Genomic DNA, 23,837 nt, shown 5'->3' with positions numbered 1-23,837 from the left:
TAAGCATCAGTGAATGACTGTATTTATTCTAATCGATGTTAAGACATCTATTTCTATGAATCCTTTTGTATCTGACCCACTCCATGAAATATACACTTACTCTAAATTATTTTAATCCATCTAAGTAATCATTTTACAACACATATCTGCTTTATATTATGTAACTTCAGAATCTTTTATATTTTCATACTTGTATGACTGTCTTGCAGCTTTCCTATGCTCAATCTTCCTGCAGGAATGGTCCGTTTGTTCTGCAATACTTTTATCCTAGTGAGTCCCACTCACCAGCTGCCAGGCTATGTACCTTCAAATGTTCAAAGTCTGGCTTCGAGCTCAGTAATTAGCCTTCCCCTCCACAGTATTTTAGTTTTGCAGTCAATTATTGATTGCATATTTAAAAATACACAAGACGGGCTCCTGGATGGCTCAGTTGGTTAAGCATCCGACTTCGGATCAGGTCATGACCTCACAGTATGTGGGTTCGAATCACACATCGGGCTCTGTGCTGACAGCTCAGAGCCTGGAGCCTGCTTCGGATTCCGTTCTCCCTCTCTCTCTCTGCCTCTCCCCCGCTCATGCTCTGTCTCTCAAAAATAAATAAACATTTAAAAAAAAAATACACAAGACCGGGGCGCGCCTGAGTGGCTCAGTCGGTTAAGCATCCAACTTCGGCTCTGGTCATGATCTTACGGTTCGTGAGATCGAGCCCTGCACTGGGCTCTGTGCTGACAGCTTGGAGCCCAGAGCCTGCTTCAGATTCTGTGTCTCCCTCTCTTTCTGCCCCTCCCCTGCTCTCACTCTGTCTCTCTCTCTCTCTCAAAAATAAATAAATATCAAAAGAATTTTTAAAAATAATAAGATAAATAAAAATAAAAATACACAAGACAAAGTTATAGAATACCACTGTGTCAAACACGGGGCAAGCTGCAGAGATTTAAAATTGGGGGAAAGAATAAAATCAGAGAGAATGGACTGGCAATTAATATTTATAAAACATTCCTGGGGTGTTTGGAGGCTCAGTTGGTTAAGAGACTGACTCTTGATGATTTTGGCCCAGGTCATGTCACACAGTTCGTGAGATCAAGCCCCACAGCGGGATCCACACTGACAGCATGGAGCCTGCTTAGAATCCTCTCTCCCTCTCTCTCTGCCCCTCCTCTGTTCATGCATGCTTGCATGTGCTCTCTCTCAAAATAAATAAATAAAGTTAAAAAAAATTCCCTACATATATACTGTTATAAGCAATTATATTATTAATTCTTTTGAAGTCACACCTTAAGAAAGGAAGAGAAAGGGAATAGTTCATGATAGAAACTGAAACGGTATATTCTCAAAAGTGAGACAGATGGGCCCCCTCTCACATGCATCTGTTCTTCTCCCACTGTGTGAGGCCTGGCAACCCCAACAACTGAATCAACCCTATCCTCCACTTCCTACCTAAAGCACCTGGTCATAAGCTCCTTTAAGAAAGACTAACTACATAGCAATCTCTTTGATCTCAAAATTCACTGTGATATTTAGTATACTTCTGGAGGTAGCAGTTTGACTCACTTAAACTTCCCTCCTGACTTGTAAGAATAACTTTACTGTTCCATGACTTCTGATGACCAACAATATGCAAGTTAATACTTCTAAATAGATAAGGATACTCCTGTGCATTAGGAAACTGCATGATAGTATGAAAATAAATAAACCTCAACTTTAGATGGCTATCCAAAATGGAGGTTGAAAAGAGTATGTGGTGAGGGCCTGGAGAAGTAAGCACGATGGGGGTGCAGAGAAGTGGGGAAAGGGTGTGAGGTGGCAAGAGGAAAGAATTTATCTCAACATGAAAACACTGAGGTTTCTTTTGATGCCCTTTCTGTTTCTTGCCCACTAATGTCTCTTCTATTCAACTTTTTCTTCATGGTTTCAAGTCCCAGTCTTTTTTTTTTTTTTAACGTTTATTTATTTTTGAGACAGAGGGTCAGAGAGAGAGGGAGACACAGAATCTGAAACAGGCTCCAGGCTTGAGCGGTCAGCACAGAGCCCGACGCGGGGCTCGAACTCACGGACCGCGAGATCGTGACCTGAGCTGAAGTCGGCCGCTTAACCGACTGAGCCACCCAGGCGCCCCATCAAGTCCAGTCTTCTAATCAGGATTAGTTCAATGTCCTGCTCTCATAGGCTTTCCTTCTCTTTCATCAGCTGCACAAGGTACAATTTAGGAGTAATGTTTTCTCGCCTGGGAGGAAGATCAGTTCTGTTCACTGTGTCCTAGTACCAAAAACACCCCACTCACCAGGCTGGATACCGTTTAACATTCAAAATCTAGTTTTTAACTCAAAGCCTAGCCTTCCCTTCCAGGTATCCCAAGCTTTTCACATAAAAGAGCAAAAGCCTTTTCCTTTCCATCTTCCATCTCAACATGAAGTATAACAAAAAAAGAGACTCATTTTCCCACAGATTGCTAGTGACACAGCTTATTTTGTATTTTTGCCAACAGCTTTAAAACCTGGCAAAATAATCCAAGTTGTCTCCAAGCAGTGCTTACTTGAGTGCTAGAATGAAGATACCGATTTAAGTTAGCTATATTTTAAAAAACGAAAATAAAATAGGGGTGCCTGGGTGGCTCGGTCGGTTAAGCGTCCAACTTCGGCTCAGGTCATGATCTCGCAGTTCACGAGTTTGAACCCCGTGTAGGGCTCTGTGCATGACAGCTCTGAAGCAGGCTTCAGATTCTGTATCTCCTTCTCTCTCTACCCTTACCCCAGTTGCATGCCATCTCTCTCTCCAAAATAAATAAAAAACATTTAAAAAAAATAATAAACAAATCAGCTATACCTATAGAAGACAAAAATAAATCTAATTCTAACTTTATTTTGAGAAAGAAAAAAACTTACATAATTTAATCATTGCTCAAACTTACCTTATCAACATATTTCTTAGAATTGTGAAATCACAATGTTCACCATTTTCAACTATATAAAAAAAAAGAAACAACACACTAAGCCCAATATTTTCAAAGGAAATTTCACAAAATGCTGGAGGTAACAATGAGAGAATATGCAACATTTCATTAATTTTTCATTACTTTTCTTTAGATCAATTTTTCATTCAAGTTTTAACACTATAACATAGTACTTAATTTAAGGGCATGCCAGACAAGTGTACTCTAATAGTATTTAGTGTAGTTTAATCTTAAATGATAAAATATACAAACCTAGTAAATGAGCTCTACAGAAAAAAAAATTTTGAAATTTTGAAAGGGGACATAATGTATCCATTTGTAAACAGAATATATTTGTTCTATAATAAAATGTATTTTAAAAGTTTAGTACTAGGGTGAGGGGGAATGACCTTAGTAGCCAAAATAAAAATGTGAGTCAGTAACTTTAAGGTTCTTTATTTTAAAGAACTGTATCACTAATAATAACATTCTGGTGGTAAAGAGGGGACTAAAACTAGAGAAATAAATTCTTTAGCACACATTTCTAAGGACTGTATAAGTTCTAAAGCCTCAGCTCAGCAACTGAAAGTTACCTGAGGATGACACAGAGGTGGGAACAAGTATAGCCTCACTGATAGGGAAAGCTGCTGATAAGGACAATAACTTAGAACAAGAACCAAAAAATTACAGAATTTTTCAAACTAATACTAACAAGTATAAAAATAATCATGACTCAATCTTAGTTCCAAGTTACTAAAACACAGAAGACTAGATATTAGGTTAAACCAATATAACAAACACAAATCTGGGGAAACATGTCTATTGCCAAGAAGACTTCTGAAATTTGATGCTATAAACTAAGATTTTATTAGTATTTAAAACTCTCTGCAAAATTAGTAGAGTATCTCTTAACAAAGAAATTTTTTTTATCCTAAAAATGTGATGCCAAAAAAAGTTGATTTTTATCCCGAGAAAGAATATTATGAATGTTTTCATTCAGTTTGAAGTGAAAAGTTGTTCTCAATCATTCCTGAAGGTCCCAGACCCATCTGAGACTCAGATAAAAGTGAGTCCTTTTCTCTGAAACTGTTTTCAAACAGTAAAGAATTCTTACACTTTAAGTATGTTTTCAAACAAGAAAACAGGAGTAGAGTTAATGATGGGATGGAGGTGGGAGAGTGGGGCACCGATGAGTGACCTGGAGAGTATTACAATTAGGATTTAGCGCGTGCTTGCCTGACCTGACAATGTACAGAGTCTGAGAAACTAGAATGTACTTATGAGCAAATGAGGCTAAATGAAACTGAATTCAGAACTATCTTTGAAAATCTAGAATATGTCAATGTGAAATACAAATATTTGATCACACTGTTAAATCTTATAGAAAGTCATTCATTGAAGAAAACCTTACCTTCAGCAACACCCCAAGGATACTGCCTTCCTCTGACCCTTTTGCCATTAACTTCAATGATAGTATTACTACCTACCACAGCAAGAGGTAAACGGTCCTATAAAACAAAGTATTCTTGTTCAAATGTATCTCTGTAGTCCTCACAAATTTAAGAATAAAGAAGTTTATATTACTCAACACATTACCAAAAAAAAAAAAAAAATTACCTTGACAGTTTCTGTATTCATTTTTATAAGGCATTCGATTACTATTCAGTAAACTGTCATTACATGGATTCTCACCAATATAAATAAACAATGAATAAAATTATATTTTCTCTGAAACTTTAAAAATCCTAAGGCATATATACTCCACTCATCAAATTATGTTAAAAAGTCATCCCCCAAAGAAGCTGTCCCATATTGAAAAAAATTCAAAGGAAATAAAAAGTGTATTAGCAGTTAGAGGGAAAACATGAGGCTTGTAACTAGCATGCTCATCTATCACAAACCAACTCTAACAGCCCTGGAAGCACGGAATATCATACATGCTAAACTCTACCTTTGACAGTCCAGATCTGGGGTTCTGGATTTGTATTTATCCACACTTAACTCAGAGTACAATCTTTCAAAATTCTTGTAGCTTCCAAAAATATTTAATAATATATAAAATATATGACTACTTTATAAAACCTCAGAAACTCTTCATTGGTCAGGTACATGTATTTCATTATTCCAAGGTAATTATTTGCTTATATAATGCCATTAATTAATACATCACTTTTAGGTCTAGACTAGTACTTAGGAAATGACTATAAATTAAAAATACAGGGGCACCTGAGTGGCCCAGTCAGGTAAGCATCTGACTTCAGTTCAGGTCATGATCTCATGATCTGTGAGTTCAAGCCCCACATAGGACTTGGTGCTGATAGCTCAGAGCCTGGAGCCTGCTTCAGATTCTGTGTTTCCCTCTTCTCTCTGCCCCTCCTCTGCTCAAGCTCTTTCCCTCTCAAAAATAAATAAATAGACATTTAAAAATAAATAAATAAATAAATAAAAATACAGAAAATTATGTTGGTATAGGTTTTGGTTGTTTTTTATAAAAGACCAAAAAAACCCCATATTTTTGTCTGGCTCTTAAACAAAGACTATACAAAAACAGTGCTTAGGAACAAGTCCTCTCCATTCTCATTACATATTTTTTAAGGAGGAAAATTACACAATATGAAACCAGTTAACTGAAAACTGAAGACAGATTATAAGACAGAGATTATGCTATTCATCTCTCTATTCAACAAAGTTAATTGCAAAGTTGAATTCAAGACTGAATAATCTCCCTATTCATTTTGTAAGCCAGCTACTTAAGAACACTGATTTTTTTTTATCTTTTCAGTGAATATTTCAATGGCTTTAAGGCCTGAAACATTTTAGTATATGTATGTGAATAAACCTACCTTTATCTTTTTAACAAGCTTATTTTCTTCTTCATCATCTGTTTCTGGAAATTCATATATTTTAATTTTATGTTCTTGGATTTCTTTCATTATCTAAAATGAGCAAAAGAACACCACACATAATTAGTACATTAGCTTTATTCGTATTATATTCTTTTAAAATTCCTGATTCCTCAGCTCTAATTCCTTTACTATTTTTCAATGATGCAAAACTATAATCTAAAATCAAAGTACTATACTGATCTTTTTTTTAAAAACTATTAAGTTCATATATAAATACCATTCTCCAAAATCCAATTACTTAATAAGTTAATGGTTATAATACCAAAAGAGATCTAAAAATGATTTAAGATTCCAGAAAGGGCTTTCTCTAGTTGATTTCTATATAATGGTTTTACATCATTTACTCACAATGACTGAGATTCTTTCTCTAAATAGAACTCTCACCAACTATTTTATTCAGATGAATCAACATAACTTAAACTCACCTAAAATTTTAGTAAAATTAGTAAGTGAACTAAGTACAGCACTGGCTCCAGGAGAAAAAATTTGCACACTGATCAGAAAATATCCTTGCGTGTACATTTGTGTACACAAAACCAAGGAGCAACAGATATAAAATGAAGCAAGTACACAAGGAGAAAACATGCCCCACAAGCTAAGAAGCCAGCAAGTTAATAAAGAGAATGCAAAGACAACTTATTAACATCAGAAATGACCTACTTCAAACTAAATTATCTTTTCCCACATCACTCCAAATTTTAAACAAATCACAGATAACCAAATAATGTTCAACTACCTACCCTATTCAAACTCATAATAAACTGATGGTCAATATACCTAGAACTAGGTCCTTGCCTTTACTGGTATTTCAGCACTACTATCACTTGTAGGGATCCCCAGCAGCATAAAGGCACTCTAAACAAAATATGTTACATGGTTACTAAAGTAGGTAGAGGCAAAATGCCACAGAGAAAAACATGAGAATAAATGAAGTGTCAAATACATGGCTAAGAGAAAAAACGAAATACTAGGGGCCAGCTCTAAGAGCAGTGGTTCTTGGGGTGCCTGGGTGGCTCAGTCAGTTAAGTGACCAACTCTTGATTTCAGCTCAGGTCCTTATCTCACAGTTGTAAGATCAAGCTCCACATCGGGCTCTGTGTTAGGTGCAGAGTCTACTTAAGATTCTCACTCATAGTCTCTTTCTCTCTCCCCCTGTCCCTCCCCTGCTTGCTTGTTCTCTCTCAAAAAAAAAAAAAAAAAAAAAAAAAAAAAAAAAAAAAAGCAGTGGTTACATATTAAAGATTCCAAATCTCCACCTTAATTTACAAAAATAATTGGTAAAGATACAGTCCAATAACTCATTCTTTTTTTTAAATTGTTTAATGTTTATTAATTTTTGAGAGAGAGAAACAGAGCATGAAAGGGAGATGAGCAGAGAGAGAAGGAGACACAGAATCTGAAGCAGGATCCAGGCTTTGAGCTGTCAGCACAGAGCCCAACTTGGGGCCTGAATCCACAAACCGTGAGATCATGACCTGAGCTTAAGTCCGGACACTTAACTGACTGAGCCACTCAGGTGCCACTCCAATAACTCATTCTAAAAAAGTTCTCCATAAACTCCAAGAGAGTGCGTGGTCCCACAACCATTTTCTGGGATAATCTGACACCAGCCACAGAATGGCAAGACCCTCCCCAAGAGGATCTGTGCAGGTCGATGCCAGGCAAATCTCTAGGATTTTAATTTTGAAACCAAGCCTTGCACCTGAGATAAAACACACGAGTGCTATGCTGCCTGGCAGGCAAATGGCTTAGACTCAAAACAGGATGAAGGCAGGGATCTGACAGAAGCTGGGGAAACAGTAAGGATGACCGTTTGCTCTTCTGTGAGGGCTTCCTGAGGAGTGGCAGGTGCAAGATTCCCAGCCCTAGGGATGGAGAGTGGGGCAACACCATTCTCCACCACACCCCCCCATCAACACTGACAACTTCATTGAGAAAAACAGCCGCTTACACCAAACCCTGTTCCCCTGTGCCCTGGATGGCAACTCTACCATGGCAAATCCGCCTGAGAGTCAATGCAGCAGGCCGCTCCCCCAAAAGACCAGCACAAAACCCATGCATGCACCAAATCTACTGATCACAGAATGCTGCAAAGCTTCAGCTCTAGGGGAAATAGGATACAGTTTCCTTTTTTGGTGGGGGATCTTTTCATAATACAGCCATTACTCTCAGACCAGGAATACAACAGGCTTTCCTAACAACCACACAAAAAGAAACAGTGACCTAGACAAAATGACAAGATGGAGGAACTCACCCCAAAAGAAAGAGGAAAAAGTCCCAGCCAGAGATTTAATCAATAAAGATACAGGTAAGATGACTGAACCAGAATTTAAAACAATAATCATAAGTATACTAGCTGGACTCGAGAAAAGCATAGAAGATACTAGAGAATCCCTTACTACACAGATAAAAGAACTAAAAACTAGTCAGGCTAAAATAAAAAATGCTATAACTGAGATGCAAAACTAAATGGATGCAATTGACGAGGATGGACGAAAAGGGAGAACAAATCCGTGATATGTAAAATAAAATTATAGAAAATAATGAAGCTGAAAAGAAAAGGGAAAGGTATTAAATCATGAAGGCAGACTTAGGGAACTCAGTGACTCCTTACAGTGCAATATTATTAACATCACAGGAGTCCCAGAAGAAGAGAAATAAAAGGGGGCATAAGGTTTATTTGAGCAAATTATAGCTGAAAACTTCCCTAATCTGGGAAAGGACAAAGACATCAAAACCCAAGAAACACAGAGAACTCCCATTAAATTCAACAAAAGATGTGTCATAGTCATCAAGATGTGTCATAGTCAAATTAACAAAATACACAAAGAATCCTGAAGGCAGCAAGGGGGAACAAAAAGTCCTTATCCTACAAGGGAAGACAGATCAAGTTCACAGCAGATCTGTCCACAGGAACTTAGCAGGCTAGAAGGGAATGGCATGATATATTCAACGTGCTGAATGGGAAAAATACGCAACCAAGAATATTTTATCCAGCAAGGCTGTCATTCATAATAGAAGGAGAGATAAAGAGTTTCCCAGACAAAAACTAAAGCAGTTTATGACCACTAAACCAGCCCTGCAGGAAATATTAAAGGGGACTCTTTGGGGGGGGGGGGGGGGCAGGAGGGGGGAGACCAAAAGCAACAATGGCTAGAAAGGAATAGAGAACATCACCAGAAACACCAACTTTATAGGTAACACAATGGCACTACTTTCAGATCTATCAATAATCACTCTGAATGTAAATGGACCACATGATTCAATCAAAAGACATCTGGTATCAGAATAGATTAAAAAAACAAAAACAAACACAAGACCCATCTATATGCTGCCTACAAGAGACTCCTTCTAGACCTAAAGACACCCGCAGAAGGAAAGTGAAGGGATGAAGAACCATCTATCATGCTGATGCCAAAAGAAAGCCAGAATAGCATACTTTATAACAGGTAAACTAGATTTTAAACTAAAGACTGTAACAAGAGATGAGGAAGGGCATTATACCATAATTAAGGGGTCTATCCATCAAGAAGAAATCTAACAATTATAAATATGCATGTCCCCAACTTGGAAGCACCCAAATACATAAATCAATTAATAACAAATGTAAAGGAACTCATTGATAATAACAACAGTAGGGGACTTGACCACCCCACTTACAACAATGGACAGATCATCTAAGCAGAAAACCAACAAGGAAACAATGGCTCTGAATGACACACTGGAACTGAGGGACTTAACAGATATATTCAGAACATTTCATCCTAAAGCAGTAGATTATACATTCTTTTTGAGTACACATGGAACTTTCTCCAGAACCGATCACATACTGAGTCACAAATCAGCCCTCGACAAGTACAAAAAGACTGAGATCATACCATCCGTGGTTTTAGACCACAATGCTATAGAACTTAAAGTTACCCACCGCCAAAAAAAAAAAAAAAAAAAAATTGGAAAGACCACAAATACACAGAGGTTAGAGAACATCCTACTAAAGAACAAATGGGTTAACCAGGAAACTAAAGAAGGAATTTTAAAAAAATACATGGAAGCAAAAGAAAATGAAAACCCAATAGTACAAATCCTTTGGGATGCAGCAAGGGCGGTCCTAAGAGGGAAGTATATTGTAATCCAGGTCTACCTCAAAAAAACAAGAAAAGCCTCAAATACACAACATAATCTTACATCTAAAGGAGCCAGAAATGGAACAGCAAATAAAGTCTAAAGGCAGCAGAAGAAAGGAAATAATAAAGATCAGAGCAGAAATAAATGACAGAGAAACAAACAAACAAACTGAAAACAATAGAACAGATCGATAAAACTAAGAGTTGTTTCTTTGAAAGAATTAGTAAAATTGATAAAACCCTAGCCAGACTTATCAAAAAGAGGAAAAAAACCCAAATAAATAAAATCACAAATAAAAGAGGAGAGATCACAACCAACAATTAGTATTTGAACTTAGAAAAAAGCACATTAAAAAATAAAAATGGTAGTGAATAAATGTAAAGTAAATAAACATATACTTCTAGTAGAAATACCAAATATAATAAAAATGAACTAAAACATTCCCAGAGTGTACAGATTTAGCACAAAATCTCAACAGATTTTTGTTTTTGTAGCAGGTTGCAAGGTATTCTAAAATTCATATAGAAAAAAGTGAAAAAACAAAGGGGACTTTAAAGAAAGAGATAGTAACTCTATGACCTATTTTTAAGTATTATACAAAGTAGCTGCAGTTTAAAAAATATAGCTTGGCTTAAAATAAAAAATAGGCTCCTGGTATAGGAGCACAGTTCCAGAAATTCACCCTATATTTCATAAAATGTTATAATAAACCAAACACACTAAGGAAAAAGTAAACCCCTGCTTTACAAAGTGTTCATCCCTTCTGGAAAATTAAATTAAAAGTTAAAGAAATGATTAAGTGCCACTTAATTCCAAAAAAGCTTTAAAAACAACAACATTGGTAAGGCATTGAAACAAATATACCCATTATGAAAAAAAAAATCTGTTTCACTGGGGGGAAAGCACCATGACAAAATGGGGGAAAAAAAGAACTATAAAGTAATCATACCCTTCCAAAAAGTAATCCTCTTCCTGGAAATTTAGTCTAAAAAAATAATCCTAAAGGGTGTGGAGCAGAGTTGTGGAGGAGGTTGTAACAGAAACACCTAAAATATTTAAGTCGACAAAGGATAAGGGCACTGTGATAATGGATAATAGCTTTGCGGAGAAAACTAAGGCAAGAAATTTTAAATAGTTACTTTTAATACAGTATAAATAAATATATAATAAAGTAGCAAGAGGAATACATTGTAACACATTATACTGAAAATACAAAAACTGCAAATGACATGAATGGTATGAGAAATTCAAGAGTTCAAGCTTCTTTTGCTCACCTGTTTTTTAAACTGTTGGCACTCCTCTGGAGTGAGTGTGTCTGCTTTGGCAATAAGTGGAATGATGTTCACTTTTTCATGCAAACGCTTCATAAACTCAATGTCCAATGGTTTAAGTCTGAAAGACACAATATTTAATATGACTGAATTATCAATTTGTGAGAAGAAATCATTCACATCCCCAGTGCTAAATTAAATACACTGGAACGACTTTACTTATCAGAAACACTCTCTGATGATGTACTGGGCCAGCAACAGTTAGGCCAGGTAGAACAGGACCTCACTAAGCACTGAAGTGGTTAAGAAGGCTTTGACTCCTGCCCTTGAATACGATGGTCATAGGGTTTGGGCTCTACAGAGGAATTAGGAAAACCAGAAATGCTCCTAACAGGTTTTCCTAAAATAGCCTCTATACATACTACTCAAAATTTGGGAAATGTTTTTTTTTCAATAAAAAGGATTGTCCTTTTTGAATCCCATATTGCATTCTTGCTTCCAACTTTATTTCTCAGATAAAAGGCTCAAAAGGGAATCATCTTCATCATCCCTTTTTACCCACTGCAATCTGGCTGCTGCCTCCACTTGGCTGTCATACTTCCAAGAAGGTCACGAAATAGGGCGCTTGGGTGGCTCAGTCAGTTAAGCATCTGACTTCAGCCCAGGTCTGATCTCACCATTCCTGAGTTCGAGTCCCCCAATGGGCTCTGTGCTTACAGCTCAGAGCCTGGAGCCTGCTGCAGATTCTGTGTTTCCTGCTCTGACCCTCCCCTACTCACACTCTGTCTCTCTCTCTCAAAAATGTAAACATTTAAAAACTAATAAAAAAAGGGGGGGGGGTCATGAAATACTTTCATGCTGCTAATATAATTAGCATCAATAACTCCTAAACATTGTGGTGTTCACTATTATTTTTTAAATTTACCCATTATGCAGCATTTGACATTACCCTCTCACAAGCTACTCCCTAAGGGTACTTTTAAGGATCTTCTCTGTAAGCTAGTCTCTTAAGTGTTGTATTCCTCAGAATACTCTACTAGGTCCTCTTCTCTCTTTACATTCTGTATGCTTATCATCAACCACCGTGACTTCTAACATCTTCTATAGATCTCAAATCTTCACACCCAGCCCCGATCTCACTTGTATGATCCAGTTTGTATTTACCCAGTGGAAATACCACCTAGACACCCCATTGAGGCTCCTCGAAATCAAAAGCTCATCTGAAGCCCCAAATTTTCTCTCCTCTTCTGTGCTATTTTTGAGAATGGTACTACAATCCATCCAATTACTCCTGGCTGAAATCCAGGATTCCTCCCTCCTCTAATTCTCACTCCCAAAGATTCCCCAAGATCTGCTGAACAAATAAATATATTACTTTGGGTCAGGCCATGAAGACCTTTGGTATGGGCTACTATATTAGAATACATCCGGTTTCCCTCCAAACCATGCACACTGCAGTCAGAAAGGTCTTTCTAAACTCCAAATCTGAATGAGTCATTTCTCTGACTGAAAACCTTACTAAAGGCCAGATTCCTTGGCTAGCATGGCCTACAAGGCCTGTGAAGACATAGCCTCTCAGGCTGTTCTCATCGCTTAGCATCTGGTAGCATCTTTTGCCACCTCCTGCTTGTAATTCTCCTTTTTGAACTACCCATGATTTCTTGAAAGAACCATACTTTGATCACTGGTCATTGGCTACTGCCTCTGACTGAAACACTCTCCATTCCCATCCCCTTTTCTACTTGGCTTGCCTAATCCCTATTCCTATAGGTCCTTTAGGACTTGGCTTACAATTCTCATTTCCTCTGGGAATCCATCTCCAACCTAACACCTAGTCATCTTCTAAGTGATCACAACACTTAATTTGCCAATTACGTATATTTGTTTTCCCCATCTTCTCATTAGAAGATCCTTAAGAGCAAGACCTTTGTCTCATTCATCTGTATCTCCAACACCCAGTACAGTGTCACTTGAGAAGCTGTCCAAATATCTGTTGACCAAAAAAGTAAGTTCCTGTGATTTTCTTTATGTTTTCAAATAACTCTAAATGAAAACCCAAGAAATTCCTCACATCTAGACTACAGATTAAAAATTAATATTCCATAAAAATAAATGAAGATGATGGGAGTATTCTGCTTAGAAATATCATTCTAAATTGGTATTCCTTAACCTATAAACCATGACAAAAATCGAATAAAGATCTAGTTTCATTATGAATTTTACTAACATTATAAAGAGAAAGTCCTTGTTAGGAGTTCTCTTAGAGTACTATAGTTACATGTAGGTCACGTGTGTGTGTGCGTGCGTGCATGTGTGTGTGTGTTTATAAATATATAAAGTTGGGAGGAACAGGGGCCCAGAGACTAAAGAGGTATTCCTTTTTACTAACAAGTAATAAACGATACTATACCTCTTTGTGGTAGTGACACTGACAGAAAGACAGGGCTATGAAGTAGGAAGGCAGATACGGAGAAGACAACTACCTTCTATTCTAATTCTCCTTATCCTGAATCCTTTGAAATGTGATACTGGCATTCAGAGAATAGGGAACACCACAGAAAAGAGACTGTTGCTGGAATAACACTGTATTATCTATAAATAGCATTCTTATTCACAAAGGCTAACTGAAAGAACCTATCCAACTCCAAAAAATCTTAAATTTTGCTTCTTTTCATCAGTCATAACACACAACACTAAATATAAAAGCCATGGCCCAATCAATCTCAGATCTATAAATTTTTATGGTTCACTTTCCAGATTATACTCATAACAAATTTAAATTATCGTGAATACCACCTCCTTAAACCAGAAACAAAAGAATTCAGTTACTCTGAAATTTTAATACATCTTAAGAACATTTAATACAAAATATTAAAATCAAAATCTAAGTTAACAAGGCTTTACACTTAACAGTGAAACAGCACTTGCTGAATATTTATAATCTCAACTTTTAAAGAGAAAGACACTAAAAAACAACCATGACAAGGAAATTGGTAAAGTCAACTTCTTAAATATAAAACAAGGACGAAGAACATTTAAATCAGTTTAAAAATTAAACTTTAGAAAAAAAAAAGGTAAAATCTTTATAAAAGCCCCGATAAAACCCTTCTGCCCTTTTAAATTAGAATACAAATTTCAGAAGCTTACAAAATGTCAACAGCAGAAAACATTTAGTTCACATGTAGATTACATTCTGGGTGAAATTTTTCCTCTGTCCATTTAGTTTTATTTCAGGTCATCTTTTCCAAGAAATTTAGTTTTTAAATGTTGTTTTTAAACAATGGAAAGTCCTTTATAGAATTTCTAGAAGATAAACCCATATTAGAGGGGGAAAACTATTTAACCTCAAAGCCTATAGCAAAATAAATAAAATGACTACAGGGCAAATGACAAATATTTAATATACACATACATATATTTCTTAGGGAAAAAAAACCTTCCATATAAAACTCACTGAATGAAACTGATTTTTTTAAGTGGCAATCAATATTCAAAAGGGTAAAAATACCATTTTAAAATTCAAGTTCCAAGTCAGTTTTTAAACTTAATAGCAACTACCAGTCGTTTAGTGACGATACTTGGTGGGGTGAGGTGGGGAACACTGAAAATACAATGTTGAACCGATTTATAATTACTCCACAACAGGACCTCTCCAAAAAGGACTACCCAGATAAGACAGAAAGGCCCTGATTCATCTCTCAGACTGCCTACAATTTTAGTCTGTAGTGAGCAGATCAGGAATTCTCTACATAAAATTCAGTGTTTTATTCTTTAACTTAATACACAGTAGTACCTATCAATGGGCAAAACTTTGTTCCATGTCTAAAAATAGTTAAGATGAGAAACTATTCAAAAGCACATTTTTACACCTAGAAAATAAAAATTTTGAACTCCCATCCCTTGTGACAAATATGAAATGGCCCAAAGCTGCCACACATTGTTTGAATCATTAAAAAAAAAAATTTTTTTTAAATCTCATTTCCCATGCAATTTTAAGAAATGTACTTTCCCCCAGAGATAGAAGGAATGTGGTTTCATGAGAATTACTAAATCTTGGAGAGAGTCCAAAAGATCTAAAATAATAAAACTGGATATAAACTGACAAATTTCTACTGACTAAACTGCAGATTAAAAAAATGAAAATAGGGGCGCCTGGGTGGCGCAGTCGGTTAAGCGTCCGACTTCAGCCAGGTCACGATCTCGCGGTCCGTGAGTTCGAGCCCTGCGTCAGGCTCTGGGCTGATGGCTCGGAGCCTGGAGCCTGTTTCCGATTCTGTGTCTCCCTCTCTCTCTGCCCCTCCCCCGTTCATGCTCTGTCTCTCTCTGTCCCAAAAATAAATAAAAAACGTTGAAAAAAAAAAAAATTTAAAAAAAAAAAAAAAATGAAAATAAATAAATAAATTGCAGGTTAAGATTTTACTCTGTTGTCTTCTAGCAAAAAGCCCTAGCAAGTTAACTAGAATGAATAAAAAATAAATTAATTAATACATATATCAGGAAGAAGTTAGCAAGTACTCAAGAAAGGCTATACAGGGTGTTAGTTTTTACAAAAATTTTTTGAACGCTCATTTATTTTTGAGAGACAGAGAGACATAGTGTGAACAGGGGAGGGGTTAGAGAGAGAGGGAGACACAGAATCTGAAGCAGGCTCCAGACTCTGAGCTGCAGCACAGAGCTCAATGGGGGCTTGAACTCACAAACCGCGAGATCATGACCTGAGCCGAAGCTGGATGCTTAACTGACTGAACCACCCAGGTGCCCGTGTGTTATGTTTTTGAGATTTTTTTTTTAAGCCTTTTAAGTTGATGAATCAATTTTATACAATATGTAAACCTCAAAGAACACTATAGAAGAATATTAGAAATAAAAAAAAGAAACATTTGTCACTATAATCTGACAGTGCAAAAATGGTAAACTACATAATTCAGACTTGTTGCTCAACCACGATAGTGATAATGGGCATTATTAGCCTTTCTAGGAAAAAGATCGAGAAAGAAGCAGAAAAGGGAAGACAGGTGGCTGAGCTATACAGAGTCCTCTATCTAAAGAAAAAGATTGAAGAAGAGTAATTACAAACATCTGCAGTTGACAGTGACATATATATCTACTCAGATGACAGAGGAAGTACAAACAATAAAAAAAGAAATACAAGCTAGCCATATTAACAAAAATAATCAGATCAGATGAATATAAGACACTTACACCTTAACTCCTAATAAGTAGAAGAGTAGCACTGATGATATGAAACTTAAACAATATGATTGTGATAGCTAAGGTGAAACACAAGCCAAAGAAATTTAGTGAAGAAAGAAATGGCACACTAAGAACTTTGGTACTTAACCTTTCTTGTAACCTTTTCTATCAGATTCATAGTAAAAACATCTTTGCATCTTTGAAGTTTCTTAAAATTTGTGTAAGCTAATTTTTATAGCTGTTTCCCCTTATTTGGTAGTTCAATTTGTGGTAGAGTGGTCAAAAGGAAGCTAAATTAGCCACATTGAAACATTAAACCATAATGGAAGCACTGCTCCTTATGAACAGGTTAAAAAAAAAAAAAAAAAGCCTACGCATGAAGGTTACTATTAACTTATCTAGGACTTACAACGTGTTTTTTATAAGCCATTTTTGTATAGAATTTGGGATTTTACAACTGATATATTTAAATGTACTCCACAGAGATATGGATAACTAAAATATATCCCCAAAGTTCAGTCATAATAAACAACAGCAGATTATCAGAAGTATCAAGGTACTGACCCATGTCCTGAAGGAGCAATGAAATATAAACAACACTGCACCCTGTTATCAGGCATCTGACGTCTGTTCACTCGAGATTCTGCATTTAGGTAGTCCTCAAATTTACTATCAATGTAGTCAATAACAGGCTGCCAGCTATAAAAAGCAGATAAATAAAATAATTAAGTTGCAATTCTACATATGAAGGTACAACTGAGGACTGCTACAGTAATCAATATTTTTAAATAGGCAAAACCAATCAAACCAGTGGAAGATATCTCAAATTATTCTACATATACTGATTCAAAAACAGGTAGTTATTACCTTGGATAAATCTTGATTCACTATTTCTGAACTTTCCAAATGGAAAAAAATTAATTATTTAGCGTCAAAACACAACCAAATTATGTTATCTGCATTAAGTACATAGGTTTTTATTTCAAATTAAAAGATTAAGTTATACAAAAACTTCATGATGAACTTATTTGCTTTAAAAGTTAACAGAAATTTACTTCAAAAACAAAGAAAAATATTGTTTATAATATACTATTTCTAAATAGAATGCCATGGATGTTTTCTTAACTTAAGACTTATGGAGAAATGGAACATTTAAAATCAGATTTAAATTAGGATGGGATAGAAAATAATATATACAATAAGTGGATAAAATTATAGAAGAAAATGAAGTTTTAACTTCCTTATAATGAGAATTCTTGTATCCATGTTGCTTTAGAATTTGTCTTCAAAATAATTCTATGATAGGTATTACCTCCATTTTATAGAAAAGGAAATCAGTTCAAAGAAGTTAAGTAACATTGTCAAGTAAGTGGCAAAGCTGGTGTGAGAACTCAAGTCATATCACTAAAAAGTTCAGTGACCTCTGCTAAGATGAGAAGTTTAAAAATCTTAAGCAGAAAAAGTCTAACCACCGATACCCAAAATGCAATCAATATAAAGCAGTGATGACAAACCCTTCTTACCAATTACTATTATCCACTGCATCTCCAAATCCTGGGGTATCAACTATTGTGAGCAGCAACTGAACACCACCTTCTTTGATTAAAACTTTGGACTGTTCCACCTGTAAGAATTATTGGCACAGATATTAATACCATATATTACACCTGTGGTTTCCTACAAGGTAAGAAGCAGGGAGATGAGCATTAATCAAAAGCAACTGGGAAATTTTCTGCAAACTAAATCTACCCACATTTTCTTTAAAATCAATTATTGTGGATATGAGAAATCCTGGTTACTTGAAAGAAAGGCACATATGTAAGTAGTGGGTTTATGGCTTATAGTTGACATAAAGAAGGAAAATGGGAACTGATAAAATAGTAATAGTCACTAAAGCCATACAATGCCTATATGATCTAATGTGTGTCTAACAACACAAATAAACAATATGCTTAAATGATTCAGTAATTCATAGAAATGAAATGCAATTAACCAAACAAGTACATCTAATCTACCACTTACAGTAAATGCTTTTCTGAACTATTTCCATCTAGTTTGGTCCAAACCAATTACTCAAGTGAACTTATTACATTCCCAAATCTTTCTCAGTATGGCCATAATTATTTACACTTGTGTTTATGTTATGGCTAAGATCCAACTCTCTTCTCAAATGTTATATTTCACATTTATGCCAAAGTGATCAGCAAAGGTCCAGGCACTGAAAAAAAACAAAAAATCCTACTACCTCTGATTAAAATCTTTGGTTCTCTTTACAATTTGTAAGAATGTTCTATTTGAGAAAGGGTATTAGACTTGAACAATAACAACAATTCCTCCTACAATCTAAGATTTTCTGTAACCCCAAACTCTGCATCAGAACATGTAAGTCATTCATCTTGGGCATATGCTGCTGCTAGATAAAGTAAACATGGATTTAAACAGAAAAGGGGAATAATGACCCCAGAAAAACACAGGCTTTCATCTGATGCACACTTTTATTATTTTTTTAAATTTAATTTTATTTATCTTTTTAGAGAGAGAGAAAGCATGCACATACACAAGTGGGGGAGAGGGGGAGTGAAGGGGGTGGGGGGGGGGGAGAGAGAGAGAGAGAGAGAGAGAGAGAGAGAGAGAGAGAGAGAATATCTTAAGCAGGTTCCAAGCTCAGCACAGAGACCAACATAGAGCTCGATCCCACAGCCCTGAGATGATGAACTGAGCCAAAATCAAAAGTCGGACGCTCAACTGACTGAGCCACCCAGGCACCCCTCAATGTACATTTACATCAAGGGCTTACTAGGACTAGAGGCTCTAGGTACGTTGGTAGGCTAATTTAAGAGGGAAGAATTAGATTCAAACTTTAAGTATTAATTGCCATAAGACGGTATGAATTAAGTACTTCTAGACTTAAGGAAAAAATGTAATCATCAATATGTGTAAAGCAACTTCAACTATTTATGTCTGCTAACAGAGTATGGAAAGGAAAATTTCTAATTTCTAGGTAGAAAAAGTTGGGTGTACCTTTCAGGCTTACAGAAATGATGTCTTTCCATTCCCTTTTGACATGTTCTTACAGAGGCTGGCTGAGGTATGAAGAGACCAAGGAACTGAGACTAAGACTACTGAGTAGGAAAGTCTGTAGCAGCACTGTCCAACAGAACCTTCTGAGATGATGCAAATGTTCTGTACCCTCACTGTCCAATACATTAGATGCTTGCCCATGTGGCTACTTAGCCCCTGAAATGTGACTAGAGCAACTGAGGAGCTGAATGTTTATTTAATTTGAATTAGCTTAAATAGCCACATGTAGCTTAGTGACACTGGATTGGACAGTGCAGGTCGATAGCAATCAAGTTATTTTGTTAAAAAAAAATCATGTAAAAAAACTGTTAACACTGAAAACACTGCCTGAGATTTGGATATGCATGTCTATGGAGGAACTTCTAATCTTTTAGACAAATAAGAGGCAAAGGTCTTATCTTTTATACCAATGCTCTTTACTAAACTGCTTTAATCCTTGTATAACTATTGGTGAAAATTTTGAACATCCCAAATGTATTTATTTATCTACCAATATATACAATTGGTATTGTATATACAAGATACCAATATCTTGTATATTGGTATATATTGTATATTGGTATTGTATATACAAGATACCAATATCTTCCAATATATACAATTGGAAATCTGTTAATAAGTATTAACAGTATTAATTCTCTCTAGATTAAAAAAGTAAACATCAATAAACAGGGTTCTTAATGCTTTCTGACCATTTTCAGTACCAACAATGGATGTGCATTGCATAGGAGACCACTGTTTCATACCACATAGCTAAGATAATACCGGTAGTCTGATACCAGGTTACTCTTACGAAGAAGGCAAAATGAGGAAATAATCAGACTCATCAGTGTTAGATTATCAAAACTAAAAAAAAAAAAAAAAAAAAAGATGTGTTATGTGGCTTAGAGTTCATATCTTATAAAAATATAAAATGGTTGTCCTCTAGTTAAAGGACAATCTAGTTATTTGTCATTATATAAATTTTTTTTTAAAGGACAATCTGGTCAAATGCAACATCTTGATATATCTTGAATTGGCTTCCCTCTCCGTCATAAAAACAGGTTATTCATTAATGGTCACTGAAGCAGAACTACCCAAAGTAATCATACTACCCTTTACTTAATAATTCTTTTAAATGACATAGTACTATATATTAGAAATTGATGCAGGATATAATTGTTCTACATGAATCATCTCCCAATTTTACCCCAAACCACTTTTGGTTCCCTTGTTACTAAGCAAAGGCCATTTCTATCTTCAGTAATAGGTTGTATACTAATCACACACCATACCAGCTTAAATTTTAAGACCGTTGTTTCCTTTTTATTTTTATAATCAGTTTAACAACTTAATTGTTTATGGACGTAAGAAAAATTAAGATCTGTACTTTAAAGAGTCTGTTTATAAAAGCCACTTTTCTGGCCTATGAAATTCTTTGTATCCATACATGGTCAAATACAAAGAAGGCAACATATGGAAGAGATCCAGAAAACATAACTGTAAACTAGTGCCATTCACAGGATCTGACTGTATCCTATCATCTGGTTTTGCAAGTATCCTCATGGGATCCATGGAAAACAAATTAGTTCAAGTTCAGGAATTTCAAACTTTTCTTAAGAAATCTATTCCAAATGGCCATTTTCCCATGCACTTTACTTAAGCAGGTCACATAAGCATATTTTATGGCATCACTCAAAAGTTCTCTAACATTAAATGCATAATTTAATGCTGAAGGAAAGAATCAAGGGCATTTTCAATTATGTTTCTTTCTGAAAAATAAAACTAAAGCCCATTATATTGTTTATGTATAATTAATTTACTGAGGCCTCTTTTGGACTCCTAACTCCCAGAAATGTAAGGCACTCTTTTTTCTAATATTGTTCAGTTTTCCAATCTGAGGGGAAAAAAACAACAACAAACTCAAACCTTCAGTGTTTCCATAGCTTCATTTCTTTCATTTTTAAAAGACTGTTAAATAACTTAAGTTTTCTAACCAATGTTTAAGAGCTATTTGTTAAGGTAAATAAAAAGTGTTAATTAATTGTATTAAATTTCAAGGAGAGGGTTAAAATTTTGTCAGGAGTTACCTCTATACCTAAACTTGCTCAGGAGGTGGCATTACAGCCAAAGCTCTGCAGAGACGTGGAACAAGAGACTTAAACAGCCTGAGATACTCCACTTACTCAAACACAAACACTACCTACTCTATTTAATGGCTGAGAAGATAAGTTATCATCTTAGATACTTCATCATGTTCCACAAGAAACTAAGAGGCAATGACCAACAGTAGAATAGTTATGCCTAAAGACTACTTCTCATCAAGACCCAAACCTAGTTTATTAATAAAGTTGATCCAAAGATTCGAATTCTGCCTGCTACACTAAATCACTACACCTCAATCCCCTGCACCTCTTTAAATTGAGAACTTAAATGTCTTGTCCTTTTCATTTTCTATTAGCAACCCCCCTCTTAAACCCTTTATTTCTTTTTCTTTTCCAGCCCAGATATCTTTGTTACACAAAATTTATGAACTTCAATTTGACAGGAATTTCCCTGCTATCCAATGATGCTTTTATGTGCTCACTAGTCCCATGCCTCTTTCATTTCCCAGAATGGCTCTTCTCTAGCTCTACATTACTATCTCTCCAACCACGCTCAGCAAAGTACCTCATCTCTAGATGAGACAAGAGCATCCTCAATTTGTGTGATGCAACAGTCTTTCCTTCTGTTCCGATGAATAGATCCCTTTCTTCCTGAGGCTCATTTCTCAATATATACCAGGGATGTGATCACTCCATTTCAGAGTCACGTTGACAACCATTTAGACTATTTCCAGTTTATTTTCAACCTCTCATCTCTTAGGGATTGATTCTCCATTGGATATAAACATTCTCAGGTCTTTTTCGGAAATAAAAACCAAACAACTCTCTCAGTACCCTACACTCAACCTCCAGGTATTCCCTCTTGTCCTTTTCTTCACAGCCATCCCATCTTCATGACCTCATTTACTATCCCTTTTCAATCCACTGCCATCTTGCCCTCCATTCCTACTACTTCACTAAAATCTACCTTGCCAAGGTAACCTCTATAACACATCACAGCAGCAATATTCTCACTAAATCATGTGATTGCGAGATCGTTAAGAAATTTGACCGTGTCCATCATCACTGTAGCCCCCAAACCTGGAGTAAGATATTCAAACGTCTGTCCCATGAATACTTTAAAAAACTATCAATATTGGACCAACACCAACAAGAGAGTTTCCTAATTGGGCTTTATAAAAATGTCTCAAGGAGTCTATAAAATGTTATCCTAGAGATAGGATAGGATTCATTGCTTTCACCTGTCTTCACCTCTAAAATTTTTGTAGCCATTTAATTTGCAATAGTGATTTTCAGGACTTTCCAAACCAAGAAAAACAAGGGTTTTTTAAGTTTATTTGAGAGACAGTGTATGCACACACACTTGAGTGGGTTGAGGGGAGAGAGACAGAATGAGAATGAATGAATCCCAACCAGGCTCCACACTGTCAGCACAGAGCCTGACACATGGGGCTTGATCTCACAAATCGCAAGATCAGGACCTGAGCTCAAATTAAGAGTCAGATGCTTAACTGACTAAGCCACCCAGGCAGCCCAAGAAAAAAGTTTTAATTTTCTTAATGTTTATTTATTTTTGAGAGAGAGAGAGAGAGAGAGAGAGAGAGAGAGAGATTGATTGAGTGCGAGCAGGGGAGGAGCAGAGAAAGAGGGAGACACAGAATCTGAAGCAGTCTCCAGGCTCTGAGCTGTCAGCCCAGAGCCCGATGTGGAGCTCAAACTCACAAACCACAAGATCATGACCTGAGTGGAAGTAGCCACTTAACTGAATGAGCCACCCAGGCACCCCCCCGCCCCAAGAAAAAAAATTTAAAGGGGACCAATATAAGGTTGCCAACTAAGAACTTAAAAAAAAAAAAAAAAAAAAAAATCTAACACTCTCATTTCACAAAGAAACTAGAACTGATTTAGTCCCAGAATAAAGGGCATCTTTTCCCTTGGAGATAGCTGGCAACCTTTCAACTGACTTGACATATGATCCAAAAATTTTCAAATATGACAATATTATAAAAGTTACTACTGTACATGCATCACTGTATGTAATATTTTTCTTAAAACTTTGTTAATCTAAGGACCTATATTTGAGATTGGAACATGAAGTGGAACAAGCGTTCAATTATTTCTATCACTTCATTTTAATCAGTCTATTAACAAAAAAATATATGAATAAAAATAGAAAATATGGTACTATTTCATTCAATGTGAAATATTCTGAAAGAACTAAGGATAAACAGTACCCTCTCTAAAATCT

General features: G+C 35.9%; 1 protein-coding gene across 5 annotated transcripts in view; it reads right to left on the bottom strand.

The window, feature by feature from the left end:
- SEPTIN7 (septin 7) overlaps window positions 1-23,837 on the bottom strand; it is a 118,727-nt gene that overhangs the window by 20,301 nt on the left and 74,589 nt on the right. For all 5 annotated transcript variants that reach the window (XM_060632883.3, XM_078440589.2, XM_060632880.3 and 2 more), the window contains 6 exons: window positions 17,948-18,048; window positions 16,989-17,123; window positions 11,235-11,352; window positions 5,773-5,865; window positions 4,341-4,437; window positions 2,909-2,960 (listed from right to left, as the gene is read on the bottom strand). In XM_060632883.3, coding sequence (XP_060488866.1) covers window positions 2,909-2,960; window positions 4,341-4,437; window positions 5,773-5,865; window positions 11,235-11,352; window positions 16,989-17,123; window positions 17,948-18,048 — 596 coding nt within the window. The remainder of the gene's footprint in view (window positions 1-2,908; window positions 2,961-4,340; window positions 4,438-5,772; window positions 5,866-11,234; window positions 11,353-16,988; window positions 17,124-17,947; window positions 18,049-23,837) is intronic.

This window comes from Panthera onca, chromosome A2 (genome assembly GCF_046562875.1).
Source record: "Panthera onca isolate mPanOnc1 chromosome A2, mPanOnc1 haplotype 2, whole genome shotgun sequence".
Taxonomy (NCBI): domain Eukaryota; kingdom Metazoa; phylum Chordata; class Mammalia; order Carnivora; family Felidae; genus Panthera; species Panthera onca.
This window is presented reverse-complemented; position numbering and strand designations above follow the sequence as displayed.